At 38.4% G+C, this 27,968-nt stretch overlaps 1 protein-coding gene across 14 annotated transcripts in view; it reads right to left on the bottom strand.

Annotated features, from left to right (window-relative positions):
* The window catches only part of NPAS3 (neuronal PAS domain protein 3), an 803,227-nt gene that overhangs the window by 410,571 nt on the left and 364,688 nt on the right, over positions 1-27,968 (bottom strand). For 11 of the 14 annotated variants that reach the window (XM_039870508.1, XM_039870506.1, XM_039870512.1 and 8 more), the window contains one exon: positions 3,539-3,621. In XM_039870508.1, coding sequence (XP_039726442.1) covers positions 3,539-3,621 — 83 coding nt within the window. The remainder of the gene's footprint in view (positions 1-3,538; positions 3,622-27,968) is intronic. The other 3 variants (XM_039870507.1, XM_039870510.1, XM_039870519.1) reach the window with 1 other exon arrangement.

Raw genomic sequence — 27,968 nt, 5'->3', positions numbered from 1 at the left:
TTATTAGCGCTCCTTAAGCAAAGTCAAATCCTGTGGCTTCCTCTTACTTTTCTGTCTACTCCTTCCTCATTTTCCACTGGCATCTTAAGTGATGACATACACTGGGGTTGATTCCCCTCAACTCTCTTCTCTCAAGCCTCCACATCATTTCCATAGGTCTTCAACTCACTGCTTGATTTGAACTATCATCAATCTATGCTAGCGATTAGCAATTCCCAGCCCTGCTTTTAGCTGTAGACTGGATCTTGTTCTAGAGATTCAGACTCAGGTTTCCAACTGCTTATCTCTTATCAACTTGGCCATTTAAGAGAATATCTCTTTTGATATCTTTCAGGTAATAGTATCAAATAGCTAGTTACCAACCTAGAGAACAGGTGGTCATTAATAACTCCTGTCATAATTTGATCTCAATTCCATACTTGCTTCTCTATTCATAGAGCATTGATCTTGGAGATCTCCATTTGGTCTTGGACTATTGTTATGATCTCCTAAATGGTCTCTATATATCAGTCTCTTACTTTTCAAAGACTTTCTATATTCTGTATTTTGATAATAACTCTAGGAACAAACATCAAATCCTTGCTTTGTCTGTCTCTTGTACAAAAGCCTTCTCCATGGGCTCATTGCTGGTGGCAGCATCTTGGCTTGGTTCATCGGCCCATCACAATATGGCTCATCTAACTTCTCCATTTTTATCTCTTATGTGCTCCCCTGAGCCTGGGAAGCAGCCATCAAACTGAACATCTTAACAGTCCCCAAACAAGATCTATTATTACTTGCCCCCATGCTTTTGTGTTTGACATTCTTTTGATTAGAATATTCTTCAACTATCTTTGCCTAATAAACTCCTATCCATCATCAGCAGTTTTGAGAAGTCTTCTCTGATGCTTTGTGGCAAACTCAGAGCCTCACTTTTTTGTAGCTCCTAGTCCTTGGCCAATGTGATGCTTCTCACTCTATGAGGCCTCCTGGTTCTTCTTTCCCCAAATGACTGCAAGCTAGTTAAAGACAGCAGCCACATGCCCACTATAGTGAACTCTGTGCTCTTACTATTTGATTTTTTTTTCTTTTCAAATACTTGAAAGTGAATGAAGGATAGCAGAAAAGGAAGAAACAATTTATCTCATTTTCCTTGATTCTACTAGATTCAACCATGCATGGACCTTCCTAAAGGAAAATATAAAAATGATATTATTCTTGCAGACTATTGGTGTGTCGTTGCATGTGGTACAGACATGGGTCCATGGGTTCAAGAGGTCCCATGCTAGGATGAAATAAAATTAATTAGATAGCTTAAAGGAGGCCCTTCTTGTTACTACTACTTCTCAACCTCTTCCTGCCCACAACTCCTATATTTCATTTAGAGGAATATATACAGCTCTTCTACTCCATAACCATTGGTGTTAGAATCAAGTAAGAAGTTCTAGTTTCTATGACAATTTCAAGTGCAACCATTAGGATGCCTCACTTTCATGAAAGCATCCCTATCAAGCCACCTCTCCATCTCCTTAAAGCTAAGGCTTTGAACATATTTGAACATATTCCAAATATATTCTTTCCTACACTCTAAAGCCACACGGAATATATCAATTTTTTTTTTCACATGAGGCCTTCAAATAGAGAGAGATGTTAATGCCTCTTTTAAGACCCATCTTTTCCAAACTAAAGTTCATCGAGCCCTTTGCCGCGCCTCATGTAACATGATTACTAGTTCACACATCAGTCTGGTTATTCCACTCCAAGTAACATCAAGCTGTCTACATTTCTCTTAAAGTGTGTTGTCTAAGTTGGATGGGACCAACTTAAAGAGCAGAAGAGCTCAGCAGTCTCATTCTAGATCTTCTGCTTTCTCAAGCCTCATGTTGCACAGGAGTGTGGGACAGCCATTCCGTATGTTTTCCTTAAGCTTATGCTGAATTCAGCTCTTAAGTTTTGTGTTTTAAATCAGTTTTAAACTCTTGCACTTCCTAAGTCACCCTCCTACACTGATTGCTTAAGAATATAAATAGGAGTCATTCTGAATCACTTCAGAATTTAACAATATGTATATATGGCATGGCTCACAGCAAACTTATAAAGGAGATTTTGAACAAAGTGTGTATGGGAAAGAGGGATATAAAAATTTGAAGATCTAAAAATCAGTATCCTTTCTGTATCCCTGAAACTGATCCACTAAAAAGGTAATTTCTAAATGTTATGAGCACGATAGAAAAGCATCTCCCAAAGTGTATTTTAAAAAAATCAGTTATATGGAATCTTAAAAGATATTAGTGGAGAAATGAGAAACATCAGAATAAACAAAAATAAACAAAGTAAGTCTTTTCAAGGCCTTAAATTTGCAAATGTGAATCCTTATATCTCAGACCTATGAAATATCAAATTTTCTCAAAAGGTTGTTAAAAACCACAAATTCTTGGACTTTACCCTGAAGATTCTGATTTAGTAGGTTCAGGGAAGGGCCTAGGAATGTGTCCTTTGAATAAGTGTCTTGGGGGATGCTGAAGCTACTGGCAAGGAACTGCTTTGGAGAGCCCCTGAGATTTAACCGTGGAGAATCTGATGATGACAGTTTTCTAGAGTATATACTTTCAGGAATAACATGCTCAATGCAGCACTACTTTTGGCTATTTAGGAAATAAAAGCGTCATAGAAGTAATTTTTGTTTCAGTATGAATAAACAAGAATTTGGAGTTTACCTTCATTTTTCTTATCTAAAAAAAAAAAATCTATAACCATCTTTTCCAAATAAACTACCTAAATAACCCGAACGCGTCTGCTTCTCTAATTCCATGTTAAGAATGTATCTTACATAGTTGAAGAAAGCTTTGGCTATGATGTACTCTGGAAGCAGAAATTATGTAGAACAGTTATTCATGGATGTGTGGAACTGATGGCAAAGTCTTAAGAAAACAAGTTTTGAGTAAGTGAGATGCTGAGTTTGGGATGAATCTTCTCTAGGACAAGTTCCTTCTAGTCACCCTCACATTTGTCTATCTTGAAATTCATTAAAAAATTAAATTATTATTGTCTCTTTTCACTTAAAATATACTTCAAAATTTTATCCTGAGAAAGTCTGTAATTTGGGGGAGAGACAAACATTAAGATCGGAAGCACTTATGAATGCAAACTCAAGCAAAGAACGACTGAAATTTGGCAACACAAAAAATGTCACGCTACTTTCACAACATTTTGCTCTTCCAAAAACAATATACAGCTCCAAAGACACACACATATATCCACTTACAAATGCAGCACACATACAATCATTCTGGGAACAGCCAGCTACTATACATTGAGCATGAACTGAATAGTGCAATTCATCTCAATTATTACAAATAATACTTGCCCTCCCTTTCTCATTAAAATTCTCTCAAGGGATGGCTTTCTAAAAAGAAAAAAATGAATTCATAAGAATTTTAGAATTCCAAGATAAAATAACAACAGTCATATACATAGCTGAAATAAAAAAATGAAAAGACTAAACATATGGATTTTTCTTAGTAAAATATAAGCAAGCTTCTTTCTCTTTTAAAGGTACCTGCAAAATGTGACTTCCCAAATGTGCTTCAAATACTTCAATGGCCAGTGCACTGGGGCTTCTCCTTCGTTGTGCACCTATAACTTAAAAGAAAAAAGAAAAAGGAAAAGAAAAGCAAAAGAAAGAAAAGAAAAAAAGAAAGAAAAAAATTAAGTTGGAGCTCTGATTTACACCTTCAGCTTAATTTCTCTGCAATTGCATCACTAACTAGTTACTGTATCAATGACATCTCAAAGACACACAATCCAGTGTTAATTTGGTTCTGAGTTGCCTGAGCGTAGGCAGAACCTCGGTTGAATATTCAACTGAGATAACAACTTCCACGAACGTTGAAGCCACATCCAGACTTTTAAAAATTTTTTCATTTTGGACTATTTGTCCTATACTGGAGCAAAAACATGAATGTTCACATTTTTTAAAAATAAATTAGTAAATTATTTTTCTTAAAATTTAGGTATCTTTAAAGTATACATATTCTGCCTTTTCCCTCAGAGAAAAACTAAACTTTTCATATTCTCCAGGTTAGGAAAAAGCAAACAGGAAAAATCTTAAATGTTCTAATGTAACGACTCCATCACAGTTTAAGAAGCACAACACGCTAGATAAGAGGTTCTCATTAATGACTGTTTGCACTAGTGTTAAGTGTCTCAGGATGGATGGATTTTGTATTTACTGAACATTCACATAGAACTTTTTATAGGACTGCCGAGAAGCCCAGGTGGCCTCTCGCCTAGCACATGCCTTACCAGGTCAGGGACTGTTTTCTTATCTGAATATTCCTGTTCCCCTGCTCAGCTACACAGTCGGTCCTGCTCACCATGGCATACTCTACATGTGTTGTCTGCAGGTACCTGCACTCAAGAAGCCCTTGCCATCCCTAACAAGGTAAGCTTAATGCATTATATTTGTGGGATCCAAATCGAGGGTCCTTATACACATTTTTTTTGCATGGAGTTAAGATTTGCTTTTAATTCTGTTCTGGATATTCCACCACCGCATGCCCCACGCCCCTCTCTTTTTTAAGTTCTCGAACATAAAAATCTGTTCGATTTACATTTACTTATGAAAGAAAATATTCAGATCTTTTCCATATTTCCAACAAGTAAATTCCCCCATGTCTTCCTGCTTTTCTTGGAAATTTTATTATAAACCTCTGCTCCCTCAAACCTAGACACTATGAATTGAAAATAAAATGAAAATCCCCTACTTTCTTACCTCTAAAAACACTTTTAGCTAGTTGACAAGGAAATTCCAGTAAAATGCTGCTGGGATAATTCTATTTGTTTCAGTTACTAAGTCAGTCAGTTGGATCCATAGCTTAGTAGAGATTATAATATAAATATACTTGTGATTATTGTGCTGTGCAAAAGTAGGCAGTTTACCCCTGTAATTGTGAGTTAGTGTCTGCAGTGTCTGAAAGGCACTTTGAAAATAGCATGAGTGTTAAGTATCATTATTACGGGCAAAAAGAAATAAAAGGGGCATTTTGTTTCAATGGCAAAATTTATAAAATATAATTGAAGAGCGATTAGTATCAAAGAATATTCCAGCTGGAAGGGATCTTAGAGATGTCTGTTGCAACTTCCTCATTTACTTCAGAAGCAAAACACGATAATCTTAAAACAGAAAAATCACTTTTCTATCTTAAGATTAATCTTTATTATAAGTATAGACACAATATTTTTAAATTCAGATACACTTAATATTTAATATTCAGATATTCTTAAGATAGTACTACTCTGTGTGTGTGTGTGTGTGTGTGTGTGTGTGTGTGTGTGTGTGTGTGTGTGTGTGTGTTTCTGATTAATTTCCTATTCTAACATGCACATTACTCCCTTCAAAACTCCTTTGGCATTTTTGATAATGCAGCTGTCTTGCTGAATACTGTTTTCAGTTTCTAGAGTGTTAATTGCACATTATGGTAGCTTGGTGTGAATGATCCCACATGAATAAAATCTGCAGTACTTTTTAATTTTTTTTAAAGATTGTTGGTGGGGGAGGTTGATAGAGGGAGGGGAGAGTTGAAAAACTTCAAAAGTGTCCACTCTTTTTTGAGGCAGTAATTAGGATCCAGAAAGCTTTTTATTAATAGTTCATAATTTGGGAGCATTTCAGGGCTTCCAATTACAAAGTTCAAAATAAACCATTGCAACTCACAAAAGAAAATGGACTGATTTTAGAGAACACAGACTTTTCTACAAAGAACTAGATTAAGAGGGGGCCAGGACAGCAACAGTCACCAACCTACAGGAGACTCTAAAACATCACGGGCAATGTAAAGAGTATGTTTATTTACAAGAAAGCCCAAGGGGCATGCTCCAGTAAGGACAGATGGCAGCATCACTGACTTCTAGAAGCACAGTTGAATTCAGTGGTGTGCTGCAGGGGTTATCCAAGTTCGGCCACTAGGCCTTTCTTTCTCTTCTTTTTCTCCACTTAGGACTCAGGCTGTCTTCTAAGTAAATGCTGCAAATGTGTAAATATTTAGGGATTTTATTTAAGAAAACGTATTAGTCAGTCTGGAGATCTCAAATGTCTTCATCAGATCTTACATCCATGAGGCCTACCTGCATAGTTATTCTTCTTTGTTCTTCAAATCCTCTACTGGGTGTGCATCCCAGTACATGCTAGCATAATACACAGGTATCTCATAAGTGGTGCCATGCTATTCTATTCAGTGGCATTTTTATTACACTGGAATTTCTCTTGATTTATATGTTTTGCACTTATGGAGGTGATGTGGGGCTGTAATGACAGTTCCTAATTTTACAACCAACATAAATATGTTAAACAGGAGCCCATTAAGTCTCCGGTAGAAGACCAGCTCTGTCTGACTCTAGCATTATTGGTAACTGAATAGATGTTAAAAATGTACTTCTTATCTTGTACTTTTTATCCTATCACATTTGGCATTTTAAGGTTGAGACGACAATCTGATAACTCAGGAACAGTGCAAATATAGTTATTTTATTTCTCCAAATTAATCTCATTGTATTTATAGAATATCATTAACGAATAAACAAAAAGTGAAGAAGCATTCCTCAATATGCCCATCATTCTCAGAAAAGTACTACATCGCTATGAAGCTCTCTCAGGTCTTTGGATTTGGGAAGATGACAGTTTCCAAAGCCACTTGGTAGGTCAGACAAAATAGATGTTCATTACTGTCGAACAGGTCACTGTTTCATCTGATCTAATGATACATTCCATTTATTTGTTCAACTAAAAGATATCACCTTTTGAAATTTAAAGAACACAATTAAATTAACCAAAAAAAAAAACATACAAAAATGCTAAATAAATGGAACACGTAATCACTTATCTGCGAAGATGATGTCCCTAACTCACCGACAGTGAGATGTCAGTTTCATAAATTGAACAGCTTATACAAACTGTTAAAAGAAGAACAAATCAAACCATAATAACATAGTAATTCAACTTCAAACTCCATTCAGCATTTACTGAATAACTATTTGATGTTTAAAATTGCTAGTTACTGTAAGGTAACTAGTGCTATAAAACCTAATAAATAGTCCAAAAGAAAATTTTAAGCAATTTAAAACAAACCTAGGCCCCGTGTATAAATACTGACAAATATCTCATGTTTTGCAAGGGTTAAAAATAAAACGCCTAGAGTTTTAAGAGATATTAAGTAGAAGAGATATAAGGAGGATTTTTTTTTTTAAAATCAACTAAAGAAACTCTGTCTCAGAAATCTAAAATAATATGATGAATCATTAGGACTGCACATTTGGCCTTTCATTAAAAAAAAATGGAAACCATGGAAGGAAGCATGTTTCTGAAAAATGAGTTTTGTCCCTCAACGAGTTTGGCAAAAATGTCCTAATCTAGACTCTTCTGCATAGCGAAGAAGGTATCTAGACTCTTCTGCATAACCTCATGAGGCAGTCTTTGAGAGGTAATTCAGAATAGTAAAAGACAACCCCTCTCTGGGGAAATAAACCCCACACCCCCAGTCATATTCCTGACCAGCGCTCATCACCTTCAGGGACGTACAAAGGCTGCGAAGGCTGAGGACTAGCACTCAGTGGGAGTTTGACCTATTCAGCCAAAAGGTCAGCTTGCCACAGAAGAACCCATCACAAAACAGAAACAGGACAGCTCAGTGGACACATAATGAAAGAGGAAAAGTCAGGAGCCCTACTTGCCTTGGGTCCTGCATTGCCCTTTTCCTTCACAACCCTCCCCACTCCCATTTCCAGAAAAGGTGGAGCTGCCCCAGCTCCTCACCAGACAGTTCGAGATGGGAAGGTAATCCACAGGCAGGGAGAGAGAATAAGGCTTGTTATTTAAGGGATCACTTGAAAAAGATATTTAAAATTGAATACGAGTGTGACATTGTGAGGCAGGCTTTCCAATGGATTGTTTTATTAGGAAAAAGTAGTCATTGGCAGATAGGGAAGACCATTTTAGAGATATTTCCTCATCCGGCCCTCCTCCATGGGGAGCAATATGGCAACATAGGTAAATGTAGCCTGAAAGTTCTGCCGGTAGTATTTCAAGAACTGAATTATCCACCTAGTAAGAATGAAAGCTTCGTGCCAGGATGGCTACCCTCTGAATCTGTCATCCAGAGGGCAAGGCTCTGTTCCCACAGTGAGCTGTGGGGGAAGGAGGACTAAACGGCATGCTTAATGGAATCCGGGACATCACTCCCTGGGCTATATAGCACTTGGGCTAAGCAAAGTCAGGGGCTGGGAAAGAATGGAGTATAGAATGCTTAATGAGTCTTTCCATGGCTACCAAAGAAAAGAAAGGGATTTCCCTTGAAGAATCTCAATTAGCCTGCCTCACTATAGGGCAAAGGAAGCCAGGCAGGGTTTTCCCAGGAGCCTCAGAAGTTTACAAGGGTATGTGTGTGTGTGTGTGAGTGTTTGTGTGTGTGCGCGCACGTGTGTGTTTGTGTGTGTGCGCGCGCCCCTATAAAAATGCAATTTCTGTTTTCATTTACTATGGGACCAAGGCTTCCTTCTGAAACTGGTCCTCACAACTCTGCTTACTGCCCACAGTCCCGATTTGCATAATTTCTACGCTAAACTCATTGTTTGTGCATGCCTTAGACAATGGAAGCATTTCAGGTTGGGATGCAGACAAGAAAATGGAAAACTTAGTGCTAGGTACCAGCCTAACCGATACAACAGCACTATCACTGAAACTCTGCTGTCACAGGCATAAGATGTGGAGTTTCCTCTCAGTGTGTCATGTAATCAAATATACGAAGATGAATAATTACAACAATACTTTCTCAATGTACTTTCCCTGGGTTTTTTTTTTTTTCTTGTTTTTGTTTTTGTTGTTTTTGCCATTTTAAAATAGAGGATAATTGATGACCAGAGAGGAAAAATAGGGACAGACATTGTTAATCAGGCATTTAGATCCCTGATTAAAAATAAATATAAGAAAGAAAATCTTCGGTGTTCAGGAGTAACACACTTGGGTTTATTTTAAAATTCACAGTTAGTAGATTCTTAAAAATCAAAAAATATATCTTCGTAATTCATATTCCAGAACTTAATACCATACTGTATAACCAATTTAGACACACAAAAAAAAGAGATTTAATTCAATAAAATAACTAAAACTCTGAGAACTCCTGCTGATTCAAAAATTCTTTGATGCAACACATATTTAAATTTCTCCCACAATTTAAGTATGAATAGAATACATTAGGAAAAGCATTAGGAATGGTATGACTATGAAAGTATTAATACTTACAAATGAATTGCTGAATTTGGGGAAAAGAAACAGCACATATCTTTGTGGCTTCAACTAGTTAAGAACTAAGGGGAACACACACGACATTCAATAGATCTGTTTAGTCAAGGGTGTGTTTATCATGCACTTCTGAAGAACTAAATAGTATTCACTTGATATCTGAAAACTTTACAATTTTCTACAACAAAATGGCAGTTGTCTGAAGGAGAAATAGCACCCAAGTATTACTGTGATAGTCTTGACAATGTTTTTGTGTATTTGGGTCAGCAACAAATTTCAGGGACTTCTTTTTAGTACAAAGTTTCCATCTTAAAGATTCACTTTGCCCACCTGTCTTCCTGTTCTACTGAAGGAAATGAAAATTTCTAGCATGGAAGCAGATACTTCTTCATTTATTACTGGGAAAGGAGGAAAATAGTCTTCCTCTGACAATCTGGTATTATATGTCCCTTATATAAGGTGATTGAACTATTATATGTCCCTTATATAAGGTGATTACATATAGGGTGATTAACATTCCTTGTGGGAGAACCCAAATTCTCCCTTGACAATGACATTCTTAAGGCAGTGTGTTAAGCTGCTGTTTGGAGTAACAGCACCCGAGGGAATAATGAAGCCTTGACAGTTAACATCTCTGAGGATGGAAACCTCGGGAAAATGCAGGCGTGATCCACAGCCTGGGCTGGAAGCTGAGGACTGGGGCACATGAGGGGGTTCCTCAACAGATGCAAGGAAGCATGGGGTAAGGGACAGGCCATTGAACTGGACTCACAGACTAGGACATGTATACTTTCCTAACACTTCAAAGTAACTGTTACGAATCCAAAGAGGACTTTCTAAAAATGGTATGTGTTAATCATTCTGATTTTGGTTTCTTAATTATTTCAAAATAACAATGTGTATAAAGAAGGGCACTTTCAAAAGACTGACGTCCAACAACTCCAATTCTTTTCCCAATGTGTTTTGGTTTCAACAACTGGATGCTACAGAGATTGCTTTAGGATGCAAAGTTTAAAGCTAACTGCTTAATTCCCTTTGTACACTGAAGAGGATGTGAATTTCCTCTTTTTCTTTATGAAATACATAAAAGGTAAAAAAAAATCGATCCTGATTAATTCCTGTTTTTGGATTCCAGCAGAGTCATGGGATATAATGAATCGTATACCTCCCACCTACCTGGGGAAGTTTTAAGACTGAGGCAGTTATAAAGTGACTTTAGAATGAAGAATGTAGAATAGGAGAGTCTTCTAGTGGCAGAGTCTTGATTTTTATCTAACATGAACTCAGCAAGGAGATATAAACTAATTAATTCTGGCTTCAGGGCTACAGCAACAAACATGTATTGAGCCATACTAAGTGGCAGGCACTCTGCTGGGTACTTGGAGCACAGAGATGATTAAGACGCAGTCCACCGAGTGAGGTAGTCCTTTGTAACAGAAAGTCCAGTGGGCCGCGAAGGATGAACAGAGCAGACCCTGGCCTGAGCTTGAAGCCTGCACATGTGGCTGATGTAGGAAGGTGCTCTGCTTTCTGAATACAATCTGCCAGCGATAGTTTTGAGCTTCTTCCTTTGTTGTTGTTATTGTTGTTCTCATTAAAATTTCCCTTCTTCCAATGACCACTCTGCTCTCTACCTATTCTGTGTATGTCAGGAAGGAATACTTGTGTTCTAATGAATAAAGTACATAGTTCAGGAAGATATCAAATACTCTCTGACCATAGCTCTCAAAGAGTAAAACAGAGAGAACACATTAAATTTGAGATTTGAATGCAGCACTAGCTTTGCAAAGTTCAGTACTTGTCCTCTAATTTGTAGGAATGACCTCCCGACTAATGTGCTGAAAATGTTTGGAGAAGTTCAAATTTTTCATGAAGGTTAGATTTGCTATGCTCCCTGAGTAAGGGCCAAAACAAGAGGATTATTCTACTTTTATTTGGTAAACTGTCTTAAAAGCCTTTCAGTGAGTGCTCCCATACTGCTATCACCCCTTCTGACCCCAGCAGCACACAGACTGTTAGAGGCATGATTCCGCCCAGTAGGAAGGGGGCGGAGATTCTCATTGAATCAGTACGGTGTCACTCAGCACTCCCTGGTAAAAGGAAGAGGTCCACATCTGTAATCTTGATTTTTTTTTTCCAAGTATGATCCCAAAGCTTCATGTTATGACATTTGTAGCATCTGCTACAAATACTTAAGTAAGTCAGGCACAACTTTATTACTTCCAGTCTAATGCTCCATCCGTCCTCCAGGCTTTCCTAGGCCTCTGATACGACAGGGAGCTGAGAAAGTTGGATGTGTAAGCGGCGGCTTATGTTTCTGTGGGAGAAAGAGGTCTATTGCCCTTTTCCTTCTCTCTCTCCTATTCATCCATTCATATATTCAATCATATTCACTTTCTGTTTCTCTTTCTCACCCTGCTCCCCTCTCGCTCACTTTTGGGCCACATAAATGCTTGGCAATATATTTAGTGATTTTCTTTTTGTCAAAAGAACCATCAATATAAATAGTTCTATGAAGCGCTTGGTCCAAAGGATGCAATGTTCTGCTTATAACAGCACCTGCTTGAAAAGTCGCTCTGATGACTTTTCAGAGCTCTAACATCTCAGGCTATAGTACTGTAATCATTCATCTAAAATTTAGTGAACACTCACAATATGAAAGATATTAACCTCATTGACCTAGGTGCTAGAGATGTAAGCTGGGCTCCCATTTCCATTTCTAGATGCTTTTTAAAATATCTCTGTAGAAGAAAGCTAAAAGCATTCATGTAAAATATTTGTCGAGCCTCTGCTCTGTGCTGGTCATTATGTCAGAGGATATAAAAATGAAAAGGCACCATCTTAACTATCCAGGTGATCAGTCTCGTGGGGAGGCTGACACATAAGCAAAGGAATAAAATGCAATAAATGTGCAACAATCAAATCTCGATTCAGGATGGGGACAGAGACAGTGGAGGCAGGAGAGACCTCAGAATAGGGGTACTGTTAGAACTGGGGTATGAAGGGTCAGGTCACCTAGCCAGTGAACTACAACAGTCAAGACCCTGGGATCCAGTGGTCAGACATGCAGCAAGATAAATGCACATTTTCATTGCTACACGTGCAAGATGCCAAGTACATCACCTTGCCCACTCCAGTTTGGTTTTCCTTAAGCTGCAACACCAATGGATTGTCACGCTCCCATATACACTTGCAGAGTTGGGTTCCCCTGTGACCACAGCACCTTCTTGAGGCTTAATACTCTAGCTTAATAGTCACTGATTACGCCCAAGAGGACCAAGGGTCACTAGGCACTGTCTGAAAACCCATAACCTTACAATTCAACATCCTGTGCAACTTAAACACCGCTGCTTGCATCAAAGATCCTGAAATGCACACCTATGTCACAGCATCCAGCCTGGGACTGTGTAAGGCAACTCAGTTCCCAAAGAAATTGTCATGTCACTGTAGAGGAAGGAAGAAGACTATTGTGACTCAGGCCCCTTACTGTAGGACATTCGATTCCTTAGCCTCTGCTTGCACGGAGAGTTTAATGGGAGGAGTCTCACTATCGGGAGACAGTTGTACACAGAGGAAAGAATTTGGGTTCTGGAATCAGGACGACAAAGTTTTAACTCTTCCATTTATCTCTAATTAACTGGGTGGTCTTGGACAAATTAGGTTCTATGGACCTCAATTTCTCATTCTGTCAAAGGGTTAATGTCTCAGAGCTGTCGTGAGGAAATATGACGTCCTTTGTCTACTTAAATTTTCCTCCCAGAACTTATTTGCCTATTGTCTCTCCTCCACTAGCATGTTACTTCCATAAGCCGGAGGAATCGTTCTGTGCACTGCTGAGACCCTGGCACTGAGAATAGGGCTCAGAAACAAGAAGGTACACAATAAATAATTGTGAATAAATGAACTTTCTAGAGCACAGTGCCTAGCCCAGGTGCTCAGCATGTTAGCTCTCCCCTCCTTGTTATGAAAAGCAGAGGCTGAGGCAAAGACGACTTTTTTAAATTACTATAACAGGAAGTTTAAGACTTTTTTAACTCAAATATTAGGAATATTTCAGAATTATTTCCTAAAATATTAGGAATATTTTGTTTCTCTGTATGTTGTCCCTAGCTTCTGCCTTTCCTGCAGCATGATGTCAAGTCTACAGTGTCTCCACAAGCCCTGCAAGCCAACTGCAATCAGGGCCTCCAACCAGTGCAAACATTTCACACATACTTGGGCAAAGAGCCAGCAATTCACTAAGCATCAGCAACTGCCCACCGAATTTTCTTTTGAAGGATTCACTCATGCCCTATACAGCAGTAGCTGGCATTCGTTTTAAGACGCTGACTGCCTCAGACATAATTTGATTAGTTAAACTTACACAGCCACCAATAGTGGAAATTAAAATCAGCTGTTACAACCCCACCATCTTCCTTCTGATTTCATATAAACAAAAGCCCCCACACAGCAATGATAACTGAACAAGAGCTCGGTCTTGCCGTATGAGCAGATCACGGTCGGCATCACCATTGCCATCTGCCTCTCGGGGACCTACAGAGGCTATGATTCAGGCAGAGTTAGAAACTAAATAAGAAAGATGAGCACTATCGGGAGAGTAGAGATTAGTAAACAGTCTGACAAGACTGTCGGACTTAGAATTAACAATACACACAAGCTTTCACTTTCACACTCAACCACCAACATAACCAATGTGAAATATATCAAGGAGGAAAGAAACCTACTTTGAAGACCTATTATTTAGATTCAAGGTTCAGCTCAAGCCTCTATCAGAAGTTCTTAACATGTTTCTTTCTTTGAATAAGAGTTGTTTAAGCAAACCCTCTTCTCAAGGAAATATGTAAACACAAAACTTTGCAAATACAATTACAAAAATTTCAGGGAGCCTCTGCAACCTATCCATAGACCTCAGGTCAAGCACTCTTGCTTACGTAAGAGTAAGCATCCACATACATCCTGTAGCAGCCTGGCACTTAGTGGGACTGAACAAATGATTTCTCAAATGAATATTCAAATGAATGAATGCATGAGATTCGGTCAAGAGAGAATGCACAACTAAAGCAGACACTTGTATTCTGTGTGGGACTGAGAGACTGAAAGCAGCAGCCAGTTAGTTGGTTTATTCACAAAAATTGCTTTGTGGAATTATACACTGCTCCTCCCCTTCTAAATGCAGACGGAGAGAGGAAAGGAAAAAGAGATAATGAAGGTTTGCAAATGAAGTGGGTACAACTGTGCAATCAATCAACATTTTCTGAAAAAGAAACTGCCTCACTTGCCAAAAATCTGAACTGAATAACTGAACCAGCATTCTGATGAGAATGGACTTTGCCACTAGCCAGTCATTTTTATTTGTCTTCCAGCTGTCCCGCTTCTCTTTTTCCGGGAAGCCACTGGTCTCTTCGGTTTAGTAGGTTCAGGCATGGGAATTAATTTAACCATGGTCAAATGCATACTCCATGTTTAATGTTTTAATAAACCTCTACTGAGTGTTTAGTCTGTGCCAAGCATTATGCTGATTAGAAAAGGTATAATGCAATCATTCATCTAAATGATCATTGAGAGCCTACTAAGTGCCAGGCACTCTTTGAGCGGTAGGTCATCCAAGAGTGAACACCTCAGACAAACATGCCTGCATGGAGCTGGCATTTCGGTGGAGAAATGAGACCACAACAATAACAGTACACACATCTAAATATGATAAGCAGCATGAAGAAAAACAAAAAGAGGAGGGGAAAGAAGTGACAAGAGTTTCTGTATAAGATAGGAAAATCAGAAAAGACCTCTCCACAATATCTCTGAGTAGGGATATGAATAAAGTGAAGGAGTGAAGAGTTATCCAGGTGAAGGGAAGAGAAAGTATAAACGTCCTGAGATGAAAAAAACTGGAAAGAGGCCATTATCGCAAGGAACCTAAAGACTAGAGAGAGGGAAATATAAACTGTCATAAAATGATTTACTTGGAGGATCTGAGGAAAAGGAGCATCTAACTACAGTGAAATTCAAAGATGTAATAAAGGAGAGGGTGTCTGGGTCAGAAATGAGTAGAAATCGTTCCGGCGAACAAGCCAGGTATTGGTGGGGGTGAGGGGAGTGGTTGGGGTGGAGAGAAGATGGCACAAAGCCAGCAAGAAATGTGAGTTCCACACGTAGAGGAAGAAATGACAGAAGACATCCACAGGCTAAGTCACGAGTGGCCTCACAAACACTGCAAAGGAGTTCACAGTTTACACACAGTAACTGGGATTTATTTGAAGAGATGAAAAAGGGAGAGGCATGAGCATGTACGTGTGTGTTATACCAATAGGGTAGAGGTGTACAGGGTAGAGTTGTGTTTGGAGGAAAGAGAAAAACGTGGCTATTGCCAATGATGATGAGTTAATCCTACTAAATAAGTTAGAAAGACTGTAGAGAGGAGTTCGGTTCTAAAGGTATTTAGAAGGTAGGATTGAGGTTTCTGTGAGTCACTATTAAGGGAAAAGAAAGAGTCACGTATGAATTCCAGGTGTTTGAGTTAGCAAACTACATAGATCAGTGGTCCCCAGCCTTTTTGGCACCAGAGACGGGTGCTCCTGTAAGAATCTAATGCCTGATGATCTGAGGTGGAGCTGAGGCGGTGATGGGGAGCGGCTGCAAATACAGATGAAGCTTCACTGGCTTGTCTGACGCTCACCTCCTGCTGTGTGGCCTAGTACCAAACAGTCACGGACCGGTACCAGCCTGCAACCCGGAGATTGAGGACCCCTGATATAGATGGTTCAGTCATCCCCTACAATAGGACATTTAGAAGGGAAGAAGGTGTCAAGGAGAAGATGGGATGTTGACGTGGAGGTGTCTTTAGGACACCATTGAGATGAAATATCCAGTAGGCCTGGTTGCAGTGTGGCACAGATGAAGACCTGGCTACCAGTCGTTAGCATAGAGGTGGATGTGAAAGCCACAGGGCCTCCCTGGGGGAACATCTGCATTTATAGAGAGGAAGGGGAGCCAGCAAAGATCATGAGAAGGAATAGCCAGAAGGGTAGGAAGTGGATAGAGAGGCCATGATGTCTTATAAAGAGGAAGAGCAGAATATCTGAAGGAGAGACTCATCGACTATGTCAAAAGTCATGGGAGAGCACTGAAGACCTTGGGTGGGGGCACTGCTGTCAATTGCGGAGTAAAAGAGAGGTGAGAATCATGAGTTATACACTTTAAATTCCTTTTCTAGAAATGCAGACACGAAAGAAAGGAAAACCAGGATGAAAACTAGGCAAGGAAGAGAAGTGAGAAAACACCCAGGGTGAAGAGATTTTTTTAAAAAGTGTCTTGAGGAAGTTTATGTCCTGAGAGGAAGAAGCAAGCAACAGCTAGGAGATATTTAAAAAAAAAAAAAAGAAATAGAAAACCCTCAAAAGAAGCTACAACATTGTCCAGAGTTTACGTAAAGCTAAGAAATAGGTAATACAAAATTTTTAAAAATTCAATACTTTACTATAACCTGAATCTACAAAGATTATTTATTCTCCAGGGTGTGGGGGCCCAAACAGCCAATCAGATATCAGCTTCCACATGATATTCAAACTATATAAAGATCTACTATCCATGTTCAGAAGTATATTTCTATAGGAAAAGCTGCCTAAATACATCTAAGTCAAGCCATCATTGTCCTCCTAAAACCTCCATCCCTTCTCCTCTACTGTCCAGTTGGTTCCCAGTTTCTCTGTCCTTGTATCTCTTGCCTTGGCAAAGCTTTTAAAATGTCATAAAAAAAGAAGTTACCTGAATTGCTCCTGGAGTCTTTGTAACTCCTGAATCACAAAAGCAATAAGTACCTCTTCCTTGTAGCCGAGATCTATCAAATACCCATAGGAAAGTATTGCAACAGATTATTAATATACCCAAGTATGATTTAAGTAAATAGAGAAAAGGAAAATGCCTTTTTATTTGTTAGAAAAAGCAACCGAAAAGGGAAAGAAGAACCTCACATTCCTCCTGCATTATTTAATGAATTTTGATCAAGCCAATGAAGAAAGAAGCCAAGAACTGCTATGGGTGGAAGAGAACAAGGTCATGTATTCCAAGAAATATTTCTTACAGAAAATAGTTGCCTCACCTTCAGAAAGGTTGAATTTTCTAGGTGGCAAGAGAGAAAGAAAATTTCTTCTGGAATTTCAAAAAGATTGTTTAAACAGACCTCATCCTCAGTACTCAGAAGAAAATGTTGCATGGTCACCTTCACCCCTCATCTAGCTCTTCTTAGCTCTTTTCTCTTTTGCTCCCCTCAAAGACAGCTTACTTTGGGGCTTTCAGAATCTGATGAGGACTATGTGATCACTTCCATTTTCTTGGGCCAACTTTATTTGTAGCACTGCTGCCACCTCCCTTTTTGTTTTTATAATTTAAACCACAATTGAGAGAAAGAGTAAGCAATATGTATTGTCTTGAGAAGTTTATTTGTCTCATATATTGACTTCATCTTTTTAGAAAAAAACTTCCATAGTTTGTATCTCAACATAGGTCTAGCTCTGTCCTCTGCAATACTCTTCGAAGGATCTTTATTCGTCTTAGTCTAAGTGTTTACAAGTACTTAAAATGATGGGGAGGCAGCTGTATTTTAGTACAAAGAACATAATTCACAGAGACAAACCTTTATTTCTAGTCTCGGTTCTGTCATTTACCAGCTGAACAAGAGTAGGACACATGACATCTGGGTCCTGGTTTCCTCATCTATAGAGTGAGACCCCTTGTCCAAAGGGCTGTGGCAGGGGCTAAATACCAATGTTTGCAACAGTTTCCTAGCACATAACTAGCAAACAGTAAGGAATGAGTAAATTTAAGCTCAATTTGGATTTTTAAAAAGCTTTGTACCGAAATAAAAATGCGTGCTGGTAAAATGCTTTTGATGAAGAGAATTAAAGAAAGTCACTAAGGTAATAGATAAATGAACTTTTCTGTTATTTTCTAGGTTTCGGGTGACCTTGAGTCAGCTAGAAAGATTTCAGAGAAATACAATTATCAGAAAGATCAACATATAACCACCCACTTCAGCATGTTGTTTAAGGATTAAGTGAGATAAAGTATGTAAAGTGCCTAGCATGGTATTTGAGACATATGAAGTATTCACTAAATATTAGTTTCCCTCTGCTTCCTTAAATGGTGTATTCTAGGAATAATCATTTGCAAATTAACTACTACAGATTTTGTAAAGAAAATCACATCATGGTCTTGTTCACAAATAGGAGCAATAATATGTTTAATAGAGATAGGATATTTTGACATATATGAAATCCTTAGGGCTGAACTTTGATTCTATATTGTGAATTTTGGGCATAACATTCTTTTAAGAGAATAAATAAAGAAAGGGCATGTGGTAGTGTTGGGTATATACATATCTGGGTGCACATACATGTACAAGCATATTTAAAAATTTACACTTATATTCTCAACTTCTAAAAAGATATGTACATGGCAGGTACTGGGAAGCTTGGCTGAATCATGACTGTCAAATGCAGAGACACATACACGCAAGCTCTGCCTAACGTAGCAGTGGTGGCAGCTTAATAAAGGTTATCTCTCATTTTTTGCCAGGAAGGATAAACACTAGAAGAAACCAAACAGACCCACAGCCTCCTGCCCCCTCTTTTCTTCGGTACTGATTCGTCATGTCATGTTTGTTGTTAAACCCATCCGGACAGCAGGCATGGCGCTATGTGGCTGCATGTGTTTGATTATTGATTAGTAAATATCTCCAAAGGGCACAACAGACTGCTGACTGACCTTGGTAATAACACACAGCAATCGTCCCTGTTTACACGTGTAAGAGCTAAAAATAAAACCAATTTTGAATTTTTTAAAACTACATTTTGTCCAGAGGCTTTTGACAAAGCCTCCATATATACATCAGTCAAACAGTGAGCTTGGCAAGCTTGTATAGAGTCTATTAAAGGAGGACTAGGTTCATGAATTTCAAGCTTGGAGGGCTCTAATTACCTCATGCTCAAACTTTAACTACAAAACTCAGATAAATTGCTGCACTAAAACCATAGAAGATCCTCCACCTGATTTGTGCCAGTGCATCTAAAGCGCAGTGAGGCTGATCCCAGTGAGGTTTTTCAAATCAGTCCTCTGGGAATATGTTCTGGACCTGTCACTAATGAGTATGTATGGATTACTTGGCTGTTTTGGTAAAGCTATCTGGTAAATTAGTCAATCTGAAATTTTATTAGCCACAAAGCATTACAGCAGTCAGTCACACAGCCCAAGAATACAGAGGAATTAAAGTCGTTTCAAGCACCTATTAGCCAGGTACCAGCAATCTGTTTCAGGCCCTGGCTGGTAGTTGTAACATTAAACTAATTGGCCAATAGTTACAGCTGTCTCTTCAGTGTTTTTGTTCTTAGAGGTGTGACCCCCTTCTTGAACCAATTTATCTACACCCAGAGGGGGTCCTGTATTTATTCTAGTTCAGGATATGATTTGGATTCAAAACCAAAACCAAACCAAAAAAGAAAGAGGTCTGTCTGCATAAACCCTGGTGTGAAACAGTTAAAGTTAAGCTTGCATAATGACAGCCTAAAAGGTGGAATTTAGTGAATGTCAGAGGCAGAGGAAAATGTAGAAAACAAACACCGCTTTCAAATATTCAAAACATTCATATTTTATCAAAGATGTGCTGAGGAGAAATGCGGATTTCCCTCTGCCTGGTATAACACTCTCCATGGCTATTTATCTAGTTACAAACTTTTATAGATGTGAAATATTTTAAGAAGTCCTTTAGAAATGGCCTGAGGTAATTTCAAACTTAACAGACCCTGTCCCACCAGAGCTCATTACAGTGAATTTTATAACAAAGTACCCTCTACTTAATTTTCAGAGCCTAGCCAAGCGTACCAGAAATGCAGCTGCATTAAATGCAATTAATGGTACAATAAAAGCAGTGGAGGGCTGTTTAACACCCAAGAACCAGCAGTAAACATTGGCTCCATGCTCTGAGACAGTCAGTGATGTGTCAAAGGACTTGGAGCATGAGATTTCTGTATCAAGAGGCAAACGTCTCCCTCGTGCTATAGAAAAATCTTCTGTCCTTCCATCCAGAGATTGTATAAAAGGATATAAAGTTATTCCCTCCAGTTATGCCATTAGCATCCTCACTTTTTTTTTTTTTTGAGCAGGAAGCTAGCACAACTAAGCTCAGATTCCCAACAGTGAGAGAAAAGGGCAAATTCAATTTCACCAAAAATGAATGTAATAGCAAGTGACTCCCAATGTACACAATGATTTGTGCATAACTAATTTTACTGTCAGATGCCTAAAGAAGTATCCAATCAGAATAGCACGCTTATTCTTCTCACCAAAAAAAAAAAAAAGAAAGAAAGAAAAAGGTGAGGGATAGGCAGGAACAATTATAATGATGTTTCATAAACCTCTTTAAGGCTGAAAAATCACCACTTAGAATCTGTATGCGAGATATCCTGAAATGTGCAAAAACCTCACCAGCTGATACAATCATGGTTGTTAGAGCATTTTGTCAGTAAGGTAATTCGTTAAATAAAATATGTAGTCAACTAGGTATCAAAAGACTATATATACTCACGTTCCATAAGTAATTGAAATGATACTATTATGAAAAGTATTTGATTGTAACTGTATCTTTTGTAGTCCAGTCTGCATTCACGGTCCTATCCCTCTATTTCCATTCCGGGATAAAACTGGTCATTTAACTATACAAATAGGTTAGAAAAGACGTTAAAGTTACATTTTTAACTAAAAAAGAATCCCTACCAATAATTAAAGTGCAGAGAAATCTTTCTAACCATAATATTATAGACATAGTTGGCTTAATAAAGTCATTAGACAATCCCCAAATCTTATGTCACTAAAAACACACTTCTAACCTTGTTCCTTGGCAAAATTCTCCCAAAAGCTTTTACTACGGTTTTGGTTTCTTCAGTTTCCAGTGACCACTCTTGGATAGAAGTGCCAATGAGCCATGGGAGGGGTAGAGAAAACCCCATTGGCCGGGGAAGTACACAGCTGAAAATCAGCATAGACAATATAGCCAATAATACTGTAATAATTATGTATAGTGTCAGGTAGGTACGAGACTAATCAGGGGGATCGCTTCATAAATTATGTGAATGTCTGGCCACTATGTTGTACACATGAAATTAATATAAAATAATATTGAATGTCGACTCTAATTGAAAAATAAAAATTAAAAAAATAAAATAAAAAATAAGAGACTGCCTAGGAAACTCAGACAGGAGGTAACAGGAGTGAGCGGAAATCACACTCCAAGTGAAGGCTCTTCAGTGACACCAAACTGAGTCTCTCTCCCTCAACAAACGAACCCTGACCACCTCCCAAAACAGAAAGCAGGCCACATCCCTAGAGATAAATGAACTAATGGCTACGAAGTGATATGAGAGGAAGGTTCTTGTGTAACTGGAGAGGCAGGCACCAAGGGGAATTCTGGGCCTTGGCATGGCTACTGGGCTCTAGGAATTACTGGGAATACTGAAGCCACCACGTGAACAAAGACATTTTTGCAGTAGAATTCTGTTGCATTTTACAAAGAAGTACTTTAAACTGGACACATTTTCAAAAAATTAGTAATGTTCTCCACAACTCATTGTCTCTGAATGAATTCAAAAATGGCTAAAAATAAGTCATTTGTACCACTGGTTTCAAAATGAGGGGTTCCATTTCGAGTCCTCCCTTTATAAGGTTTGTTAAATCATGCCATTATTTTTGTGAAACATAACATAAATAAGTCTTCTCAATTTATACAGAGTTTAAGTAAGTATATCCACATGCAGACAATTCTCAACTTACAAATGTTTGTGAGAGCTCCATCCCACCCTCATCACTGCTGGTGCCGAGTCTCCATGGGGGGAAGTAGGCAAGACGGCACATTGTTAAGAGGGTAGGCTCTGGGATCAGGCAGATCAAGACTGCTATCATGGTCTTGCTATTTACCAACTATGGGATTTCAGGAACGTTACTAGATCTTGCTGAGCCTTGATTTCTCCCTCCCTAAGATGTTTGCTGAGTTTAGAAGAGAATTCAAGTATGAAAAGTACACAGTATGTCTTACATACTCAGGTGTTGATTTTCAATCCTGTAGTGCTTTTGCTTATACTATTCTCTTTGCTCAGACTACCTATTGCCCTCAACTAAGTTGATACAAACCCTGTCATTGCAGGCCCATCCAGCGTCTTCACTCACACAGCCTTTCCTCGATGAACAATTGGAAGGGATCTTGCTCTGCTCTGAGCTCCTACACCATATTCCATAATGTTCTAGCTTTCACTTTATACTTTGTTTATAGCTTCTGTGTATGTGCCTATATTTTAATTTGTGATGTGAATGTTTGTATTTGTAACCCACAGTGCCAATAAATATTTCTGAATGGTCTTCCTGAAAATATTTAAGAAATGTTTTGAGCTTTTTCCCCCCTTATTTTGTACTACAGTATCTAAAATAATACAAATCCTCCCCATTAGAAATTTGTCTTATTTAACAAACATGCTTGTTTAGAAAGTGCATCTTATGAGTAGGTAAAAAGACTATTATAAATTCGCACAGCAGCATGCACTGACACTATCAATTTGCTTTTCCCTTAATCACTAGAGAAATTAAGCTATACTAAGAGAACTGGAATTCTGAAAATGTAGTAAAAATATAATTTTTGAACATGGACGTCTTTCAGGATAAGGAGGTTATCTTACCTCCCTTTTCCCCAAATGGTAGACTTAGGGTTGTGAGTATAGAATAACCTTAAGACAACTGGGTACTTGTGGGCCCGAAGAAACTTTATTAGCAGGTGAAGAAGGCATCAGCAATGTTGATAGAAAGGTATTCCAAACAATTTCAACCCATTTCAAAATGTTGCCCAGCACCATGCTAGTACCCAGAGGGGTGATGATATTCCCTTCTGCCTCAGGACCACAAGGAGACCTGCTCTCGGGACCGATGGTCACTTTTATCGCTGGGTCCCGTTATGGGTATATGGGTTCTATGGACTCAGCTAGGAACCCAAATTCTATTTATAATATCTTTTTCCTTGAAGGAATGTGTTAGCTTTATAAACTGAAAATTTATATTTACAAATCTTTCTAATAGATACTGATTTCCTTGAGGGCAAAGATCACAGTTGAAATTCTCCTAACCCTGAAACAACAGTTCTATGTACCCCATAGAGTTTCCATAAATATGTGATGGTGATAATGATTAATTTCCAGCAACTGAGAGTGACTAGTGAAGAATGAAATGAGATTCCGAGAAACAGTGTCATTCGAGTTATTTTTATTTAAGTACTTAGCTGAGATGTGAACAATGAGAGAGGGAAATTTGTGGTCTCAGCAGAGGGCAGCTTGTCTCTGCAACTGCACATTCATTCTTGAGCTGGTTACACCAGCTCATATGCTCCAGGCAGAGTAATAAAAGCTTAATTCCATATCCTTCCACCTGGCTAACCCTGGTTTTGTGAACACAAGTGAAGGAAGTTAACTTCAAGAATATCAATCTACTTCCTTTCATGAGCTATAAATGCACTCTAAAGTAAAAGATACATATAAGCATCTCTTGACCTAGTATACCTTTTAGCTTTAAGTGGAATTGACTTTATTTTCCTGTCAACTACAATTTTCACTAAAGACTCCTGACTTCTTTATGGCATAATAAAGTTTTGTCTAGGATTACAATAAAAAGCTTTCATAATACCTATGACCCTAACATTCTGGATTAATTTTTAAATTGCATCTGAAAATCAGTACAAATGGCAATTTGATGTTTATGCCCTTGAAACCAGATTCATCCCCTTGCCTCTCTCATTTGGTTCATATCTTTTAGGGCAAGTTTCATTATGTAAAAGCTAAGTTCGAAGACAGCTTTGTAGGGGCTCAAGTAAAGTTTACATTTATTTCAGTTTGATGTATTTTCTTTTAGAGCAAATTAGCTATTATCTGTGCTCTCTTTGGGAAAAGGTAAATATTCTGGAACATATTCCTTTGCTATGTCCCTTATTAATATTTCTTTAACTACTTGGCTGAGTGAGAAGGAAAAGAGAGGAGATACATCAGAGCTTTCTTCCTTTCTTGATTCCTTTCTACTCCTTTCAATACTGACTATTGCCCTTCACTATCCTCAGCCCCATTTTTTTTCCACTTGCATACTGAGGATGAATGGGAGGCAGAATGGTATTTGATAGAAAGGTATTCCAAACAATTTCACACACACCAATAACATTAAACCTATGGTTTCCTTCTCTCCTTCTGAAATTTTGAAATGGCATTAACTGTGCAATGGGCGGGACTTATAGCAGATCCAGGGAAAGAGAAATGAGTTGCTTATCAACTTATGAAAAGCATCTGATGAAACTATATGCAACTAAATTCTTTTAATTATACAGGGAGATATAAGCCGACAAATACAATTGCTCTATTATTTGATTCAAATGTTAAGTTTCACCCTAGCCTACAGCATTTTATTACATGAGCAAGTAACATGAGTTCAAAATGTCATCCTCGAATGCCTGAGGTTTTTTTATTTAGTAAATATTTATTGATCACCCACTATGTTCCAGAGACTCAGATGACACTAAAAAATGATCAAGAACAAAAAGAGACATGGTCCCCGCTTTCATAGGGATTACGGGCTTCTGGATTGAGGTTACAGCAAATGGAACCCATTTAAAAGCACAGCACTGGTTATACCACAGCTATTATCATATAGTCTCAAAACATAAAAATATCGATGTCACTGTGTTGAAAGAAAAGTTTGCCTAGTAAGGCAACTGGCTGCAAATTGAGTGTATTCTATAAGAATATAGAAGAAGTTTTACACATGAAAGTTGATGACTCTAAAATGAAAAAAGAAATTCTAGATTCACTATTTACATTTAGAATTACAATGCCATTGTACACAGGCCCTATATTTGTCATTTTTCATTCAACAACTTCCAATCCCTGGTTAAGTAAACGTATATGCTGCCCATCTAAAAGGAACCCAATTTGTTGCTCTACCCACTCCTCTTTGCAAAGAAACTCCTGATTTTCCTGGACAAGTTATGTGTCCATTTCGAAGAAATGAATAATAACTGGCTTTAAACCAATTCTGCATGTCTGTGATCTCATATCTGTGACCATTCTAAATATAAGACCAAGACCCAGTTCAGCCCAATAAAACATAAAGGAAAGTCCTTGATGAAGCTCTTGGTAAATACTTTACACTTCTTTACATTATCTCAACATCTGTTGTATAAGGACCAATGCTGTTGTATAGGGAGCCACAAAAACGGTTGTTGCAAGTCTTGAGGGGGAAAGGGCATTGCACTGACAAGTCTTGAGAGGGAAAGGCAATGCACTGATGATGGTAGAACAGAATCTGGGTCCTGGCTGACCTTGTCAAGCCACCACAGTGCCTGGGCTACATACCCACAGACTCCTCTTACTGTGAGATAATCAAACCATGTTATTGCTGAACCAACTATAGGCTCTATTATTTGCACTTAAACATATTTTAACTGATATGCCTGGTAAATTTTGTTTTTAGACTACAGACAAGACCTATTCAATATCGAGGTTTCCTCCTCAATGTTGAGACTTTAATAATTTTTTTTTAATGAATGTTCCAAGCTTGAGACATCCCTTATCCTGAATGCCTACATTGATTAAATTAAGCCTAACACTGGAGAAATATGATGTGTAGGGTGAGGAGTGGAAGAGGTGATAGTGATGTATACAGGATATAGGGGAAGAAGACTAAAGTGAGAGAAACGAGATACAGCAGAAGTGATGGTACTTAAATATTAACTGCATTTCTGGAAATAAAAATGAGAATCTCTACAGTTTGACCAGATTAGGAAAAAAGAGTTGTGGTGTAAGACTGGAGACAAGGAGAAGAGAAGAAAGCAGAAGTATCTAGAAATAACTCTAAGTCACTTCTACAGTTTCAAAGAAGCTCTAGTTTGACAAAAATCTAAAGTCGTTAAATCCCCTCATAGAACACATCCTGGGAATGTGTGGATTCAATTACTGAGCAAGAGAGACCACCAGCAGCAAAGACGTTATTCTTGGAATTTCAATGCAAAGCAAATGTACAGATGTTGGCATAAATGCCAAACTGTCTGAAATGGAATTCAAGATAGAGAGCCAAGAAGATTAGAAGAGATAAAGAATTAAACACACAGTAAAAGAGACCTTTACATGCATGGTATCAAGCTTGGATGGCCAACGCCTGTGACACTCAGGTTCCAGTAATGGTGACATGCGCAGACCAAAAAAAAAAAAAAAAAAAAAAGAGCAGAGGTACAGAAAGGTACAGAATCAAATACTATATTAAAATCACTATCTCTGTGGGCAGGCTGCAAAAATCATATCATTCTCATTGAAAAATAATTCATTAAACTGCACCCAGCAGGATATAAAGAACAACTCACAGAATATGAAGATATTGAGCAGCAGGGAGCAATAAACTTTATAAAAACTATTAAAGCATGCAACAAAGCAAGATAATACAGGGAGGAAACAATGGAAATGTCAGCCCAATTTATAAAATAACCATGTTAATACATAAGTGCAAACATTTCATGAAAAACACACATGCTTATCGCATTAAAATTCACACTCTGCGAAATCACCCTTGAGATGTCAAAGCTGACCTGATGCAGGGCAGTGAAATAAAAGCCAGCAGGTTGCCCCGTGGAAAGGCTGGTCCAGAAGAGCTTCACACCAGGTAACCTACTGAAATACCATAATTCTTTGCAGGTATCTAAGACACTGCTCTAGTTACAGACACAAAGGTTAACTGAAAACAGGGCCACACACATCCCACAACCAGTGATGTACAAAGACACTTACAGCTCTAAACTGGCGGGCGTGAGTAACCTTTCCTCTAACTCAGTTTCTCCCCATAATCCTGGGTGGTTCATTAAGTAATCCTACTTGGAGAACTGTGCCTGGGTAATTTATAACAGGATCACTTCAAAGCACAGAAGGTATCCATAAACCCTGTTGTCAAACTTTTTCTCCTCTGCTTCTCCCTGAGGATCTGAACTTTCCTCCCTTAAAAATTTCTCTGGGATTCCTTAGACCTATTATCCCTTTAAAGCCACTTCAGAGACACTCAAGCTTTCTGTTTAACATTTTAGCAAATATTTATTGACCAGATTTCCTCCTTCCACCTTCTCTGAGTGAGGAAGTGGGAGGTGGGGGGAGTGGTTGGGTATTGGAACAGGATAGAAAAGGAGAAAGGAAATCTTGTCTCCCAGTGCCTCATGGTGGGGCGAGGACTGGAGATACGATAGCCACAAACCAGAGAAGACGACTGGAATAAAAATAGAGCCCTGAAGATAAAGTATGCTTAAGAGAACTCTAGTCTACTTAGAATGATTCTGAAGTGCCCGAAATAAAACTAATGACTACTTAAAATGAAACCTCCTCAATTCTCAAAATTATTTCCTAGTTTTTAAAGGCATAACTGTGCTATCTGGAATTTTCCTCACGCCAACAAGACGTACAGCAACAGAAACAGAACCCGAGATAAGAAACCTACAAAAACCAGTATAGCCATTAAAACTGGCCAACCCGATGGGCTCAGAGTATAGGCAAAAACCATGTTCCCTAATTCAACATATATCCACCCAATAAGCTTGTGATAAAGTAACTATTCCCATTAACAATCAAAATCCCCCAATCCCCATCTTTGCCTC

This window comes from Pteropus medius, unplaced genomic scaffold, assembly GCF_902729225.1.
Source record: "Pteropus medius unplaced genomic scaffold, Ma_sr-lr_union100, whole genome shotgun sequence".
Lineage (NCBI taxonomy): Eukaryota > Metazoa > Chordata > Mammalia > Chiroptera > Pteropodidae > Pteropus > Pteropus medius.
Note: the sequence above shows the minus strand (reverse complement) of the source record. Positions and strands in the feature narration are given on the sequence as shown.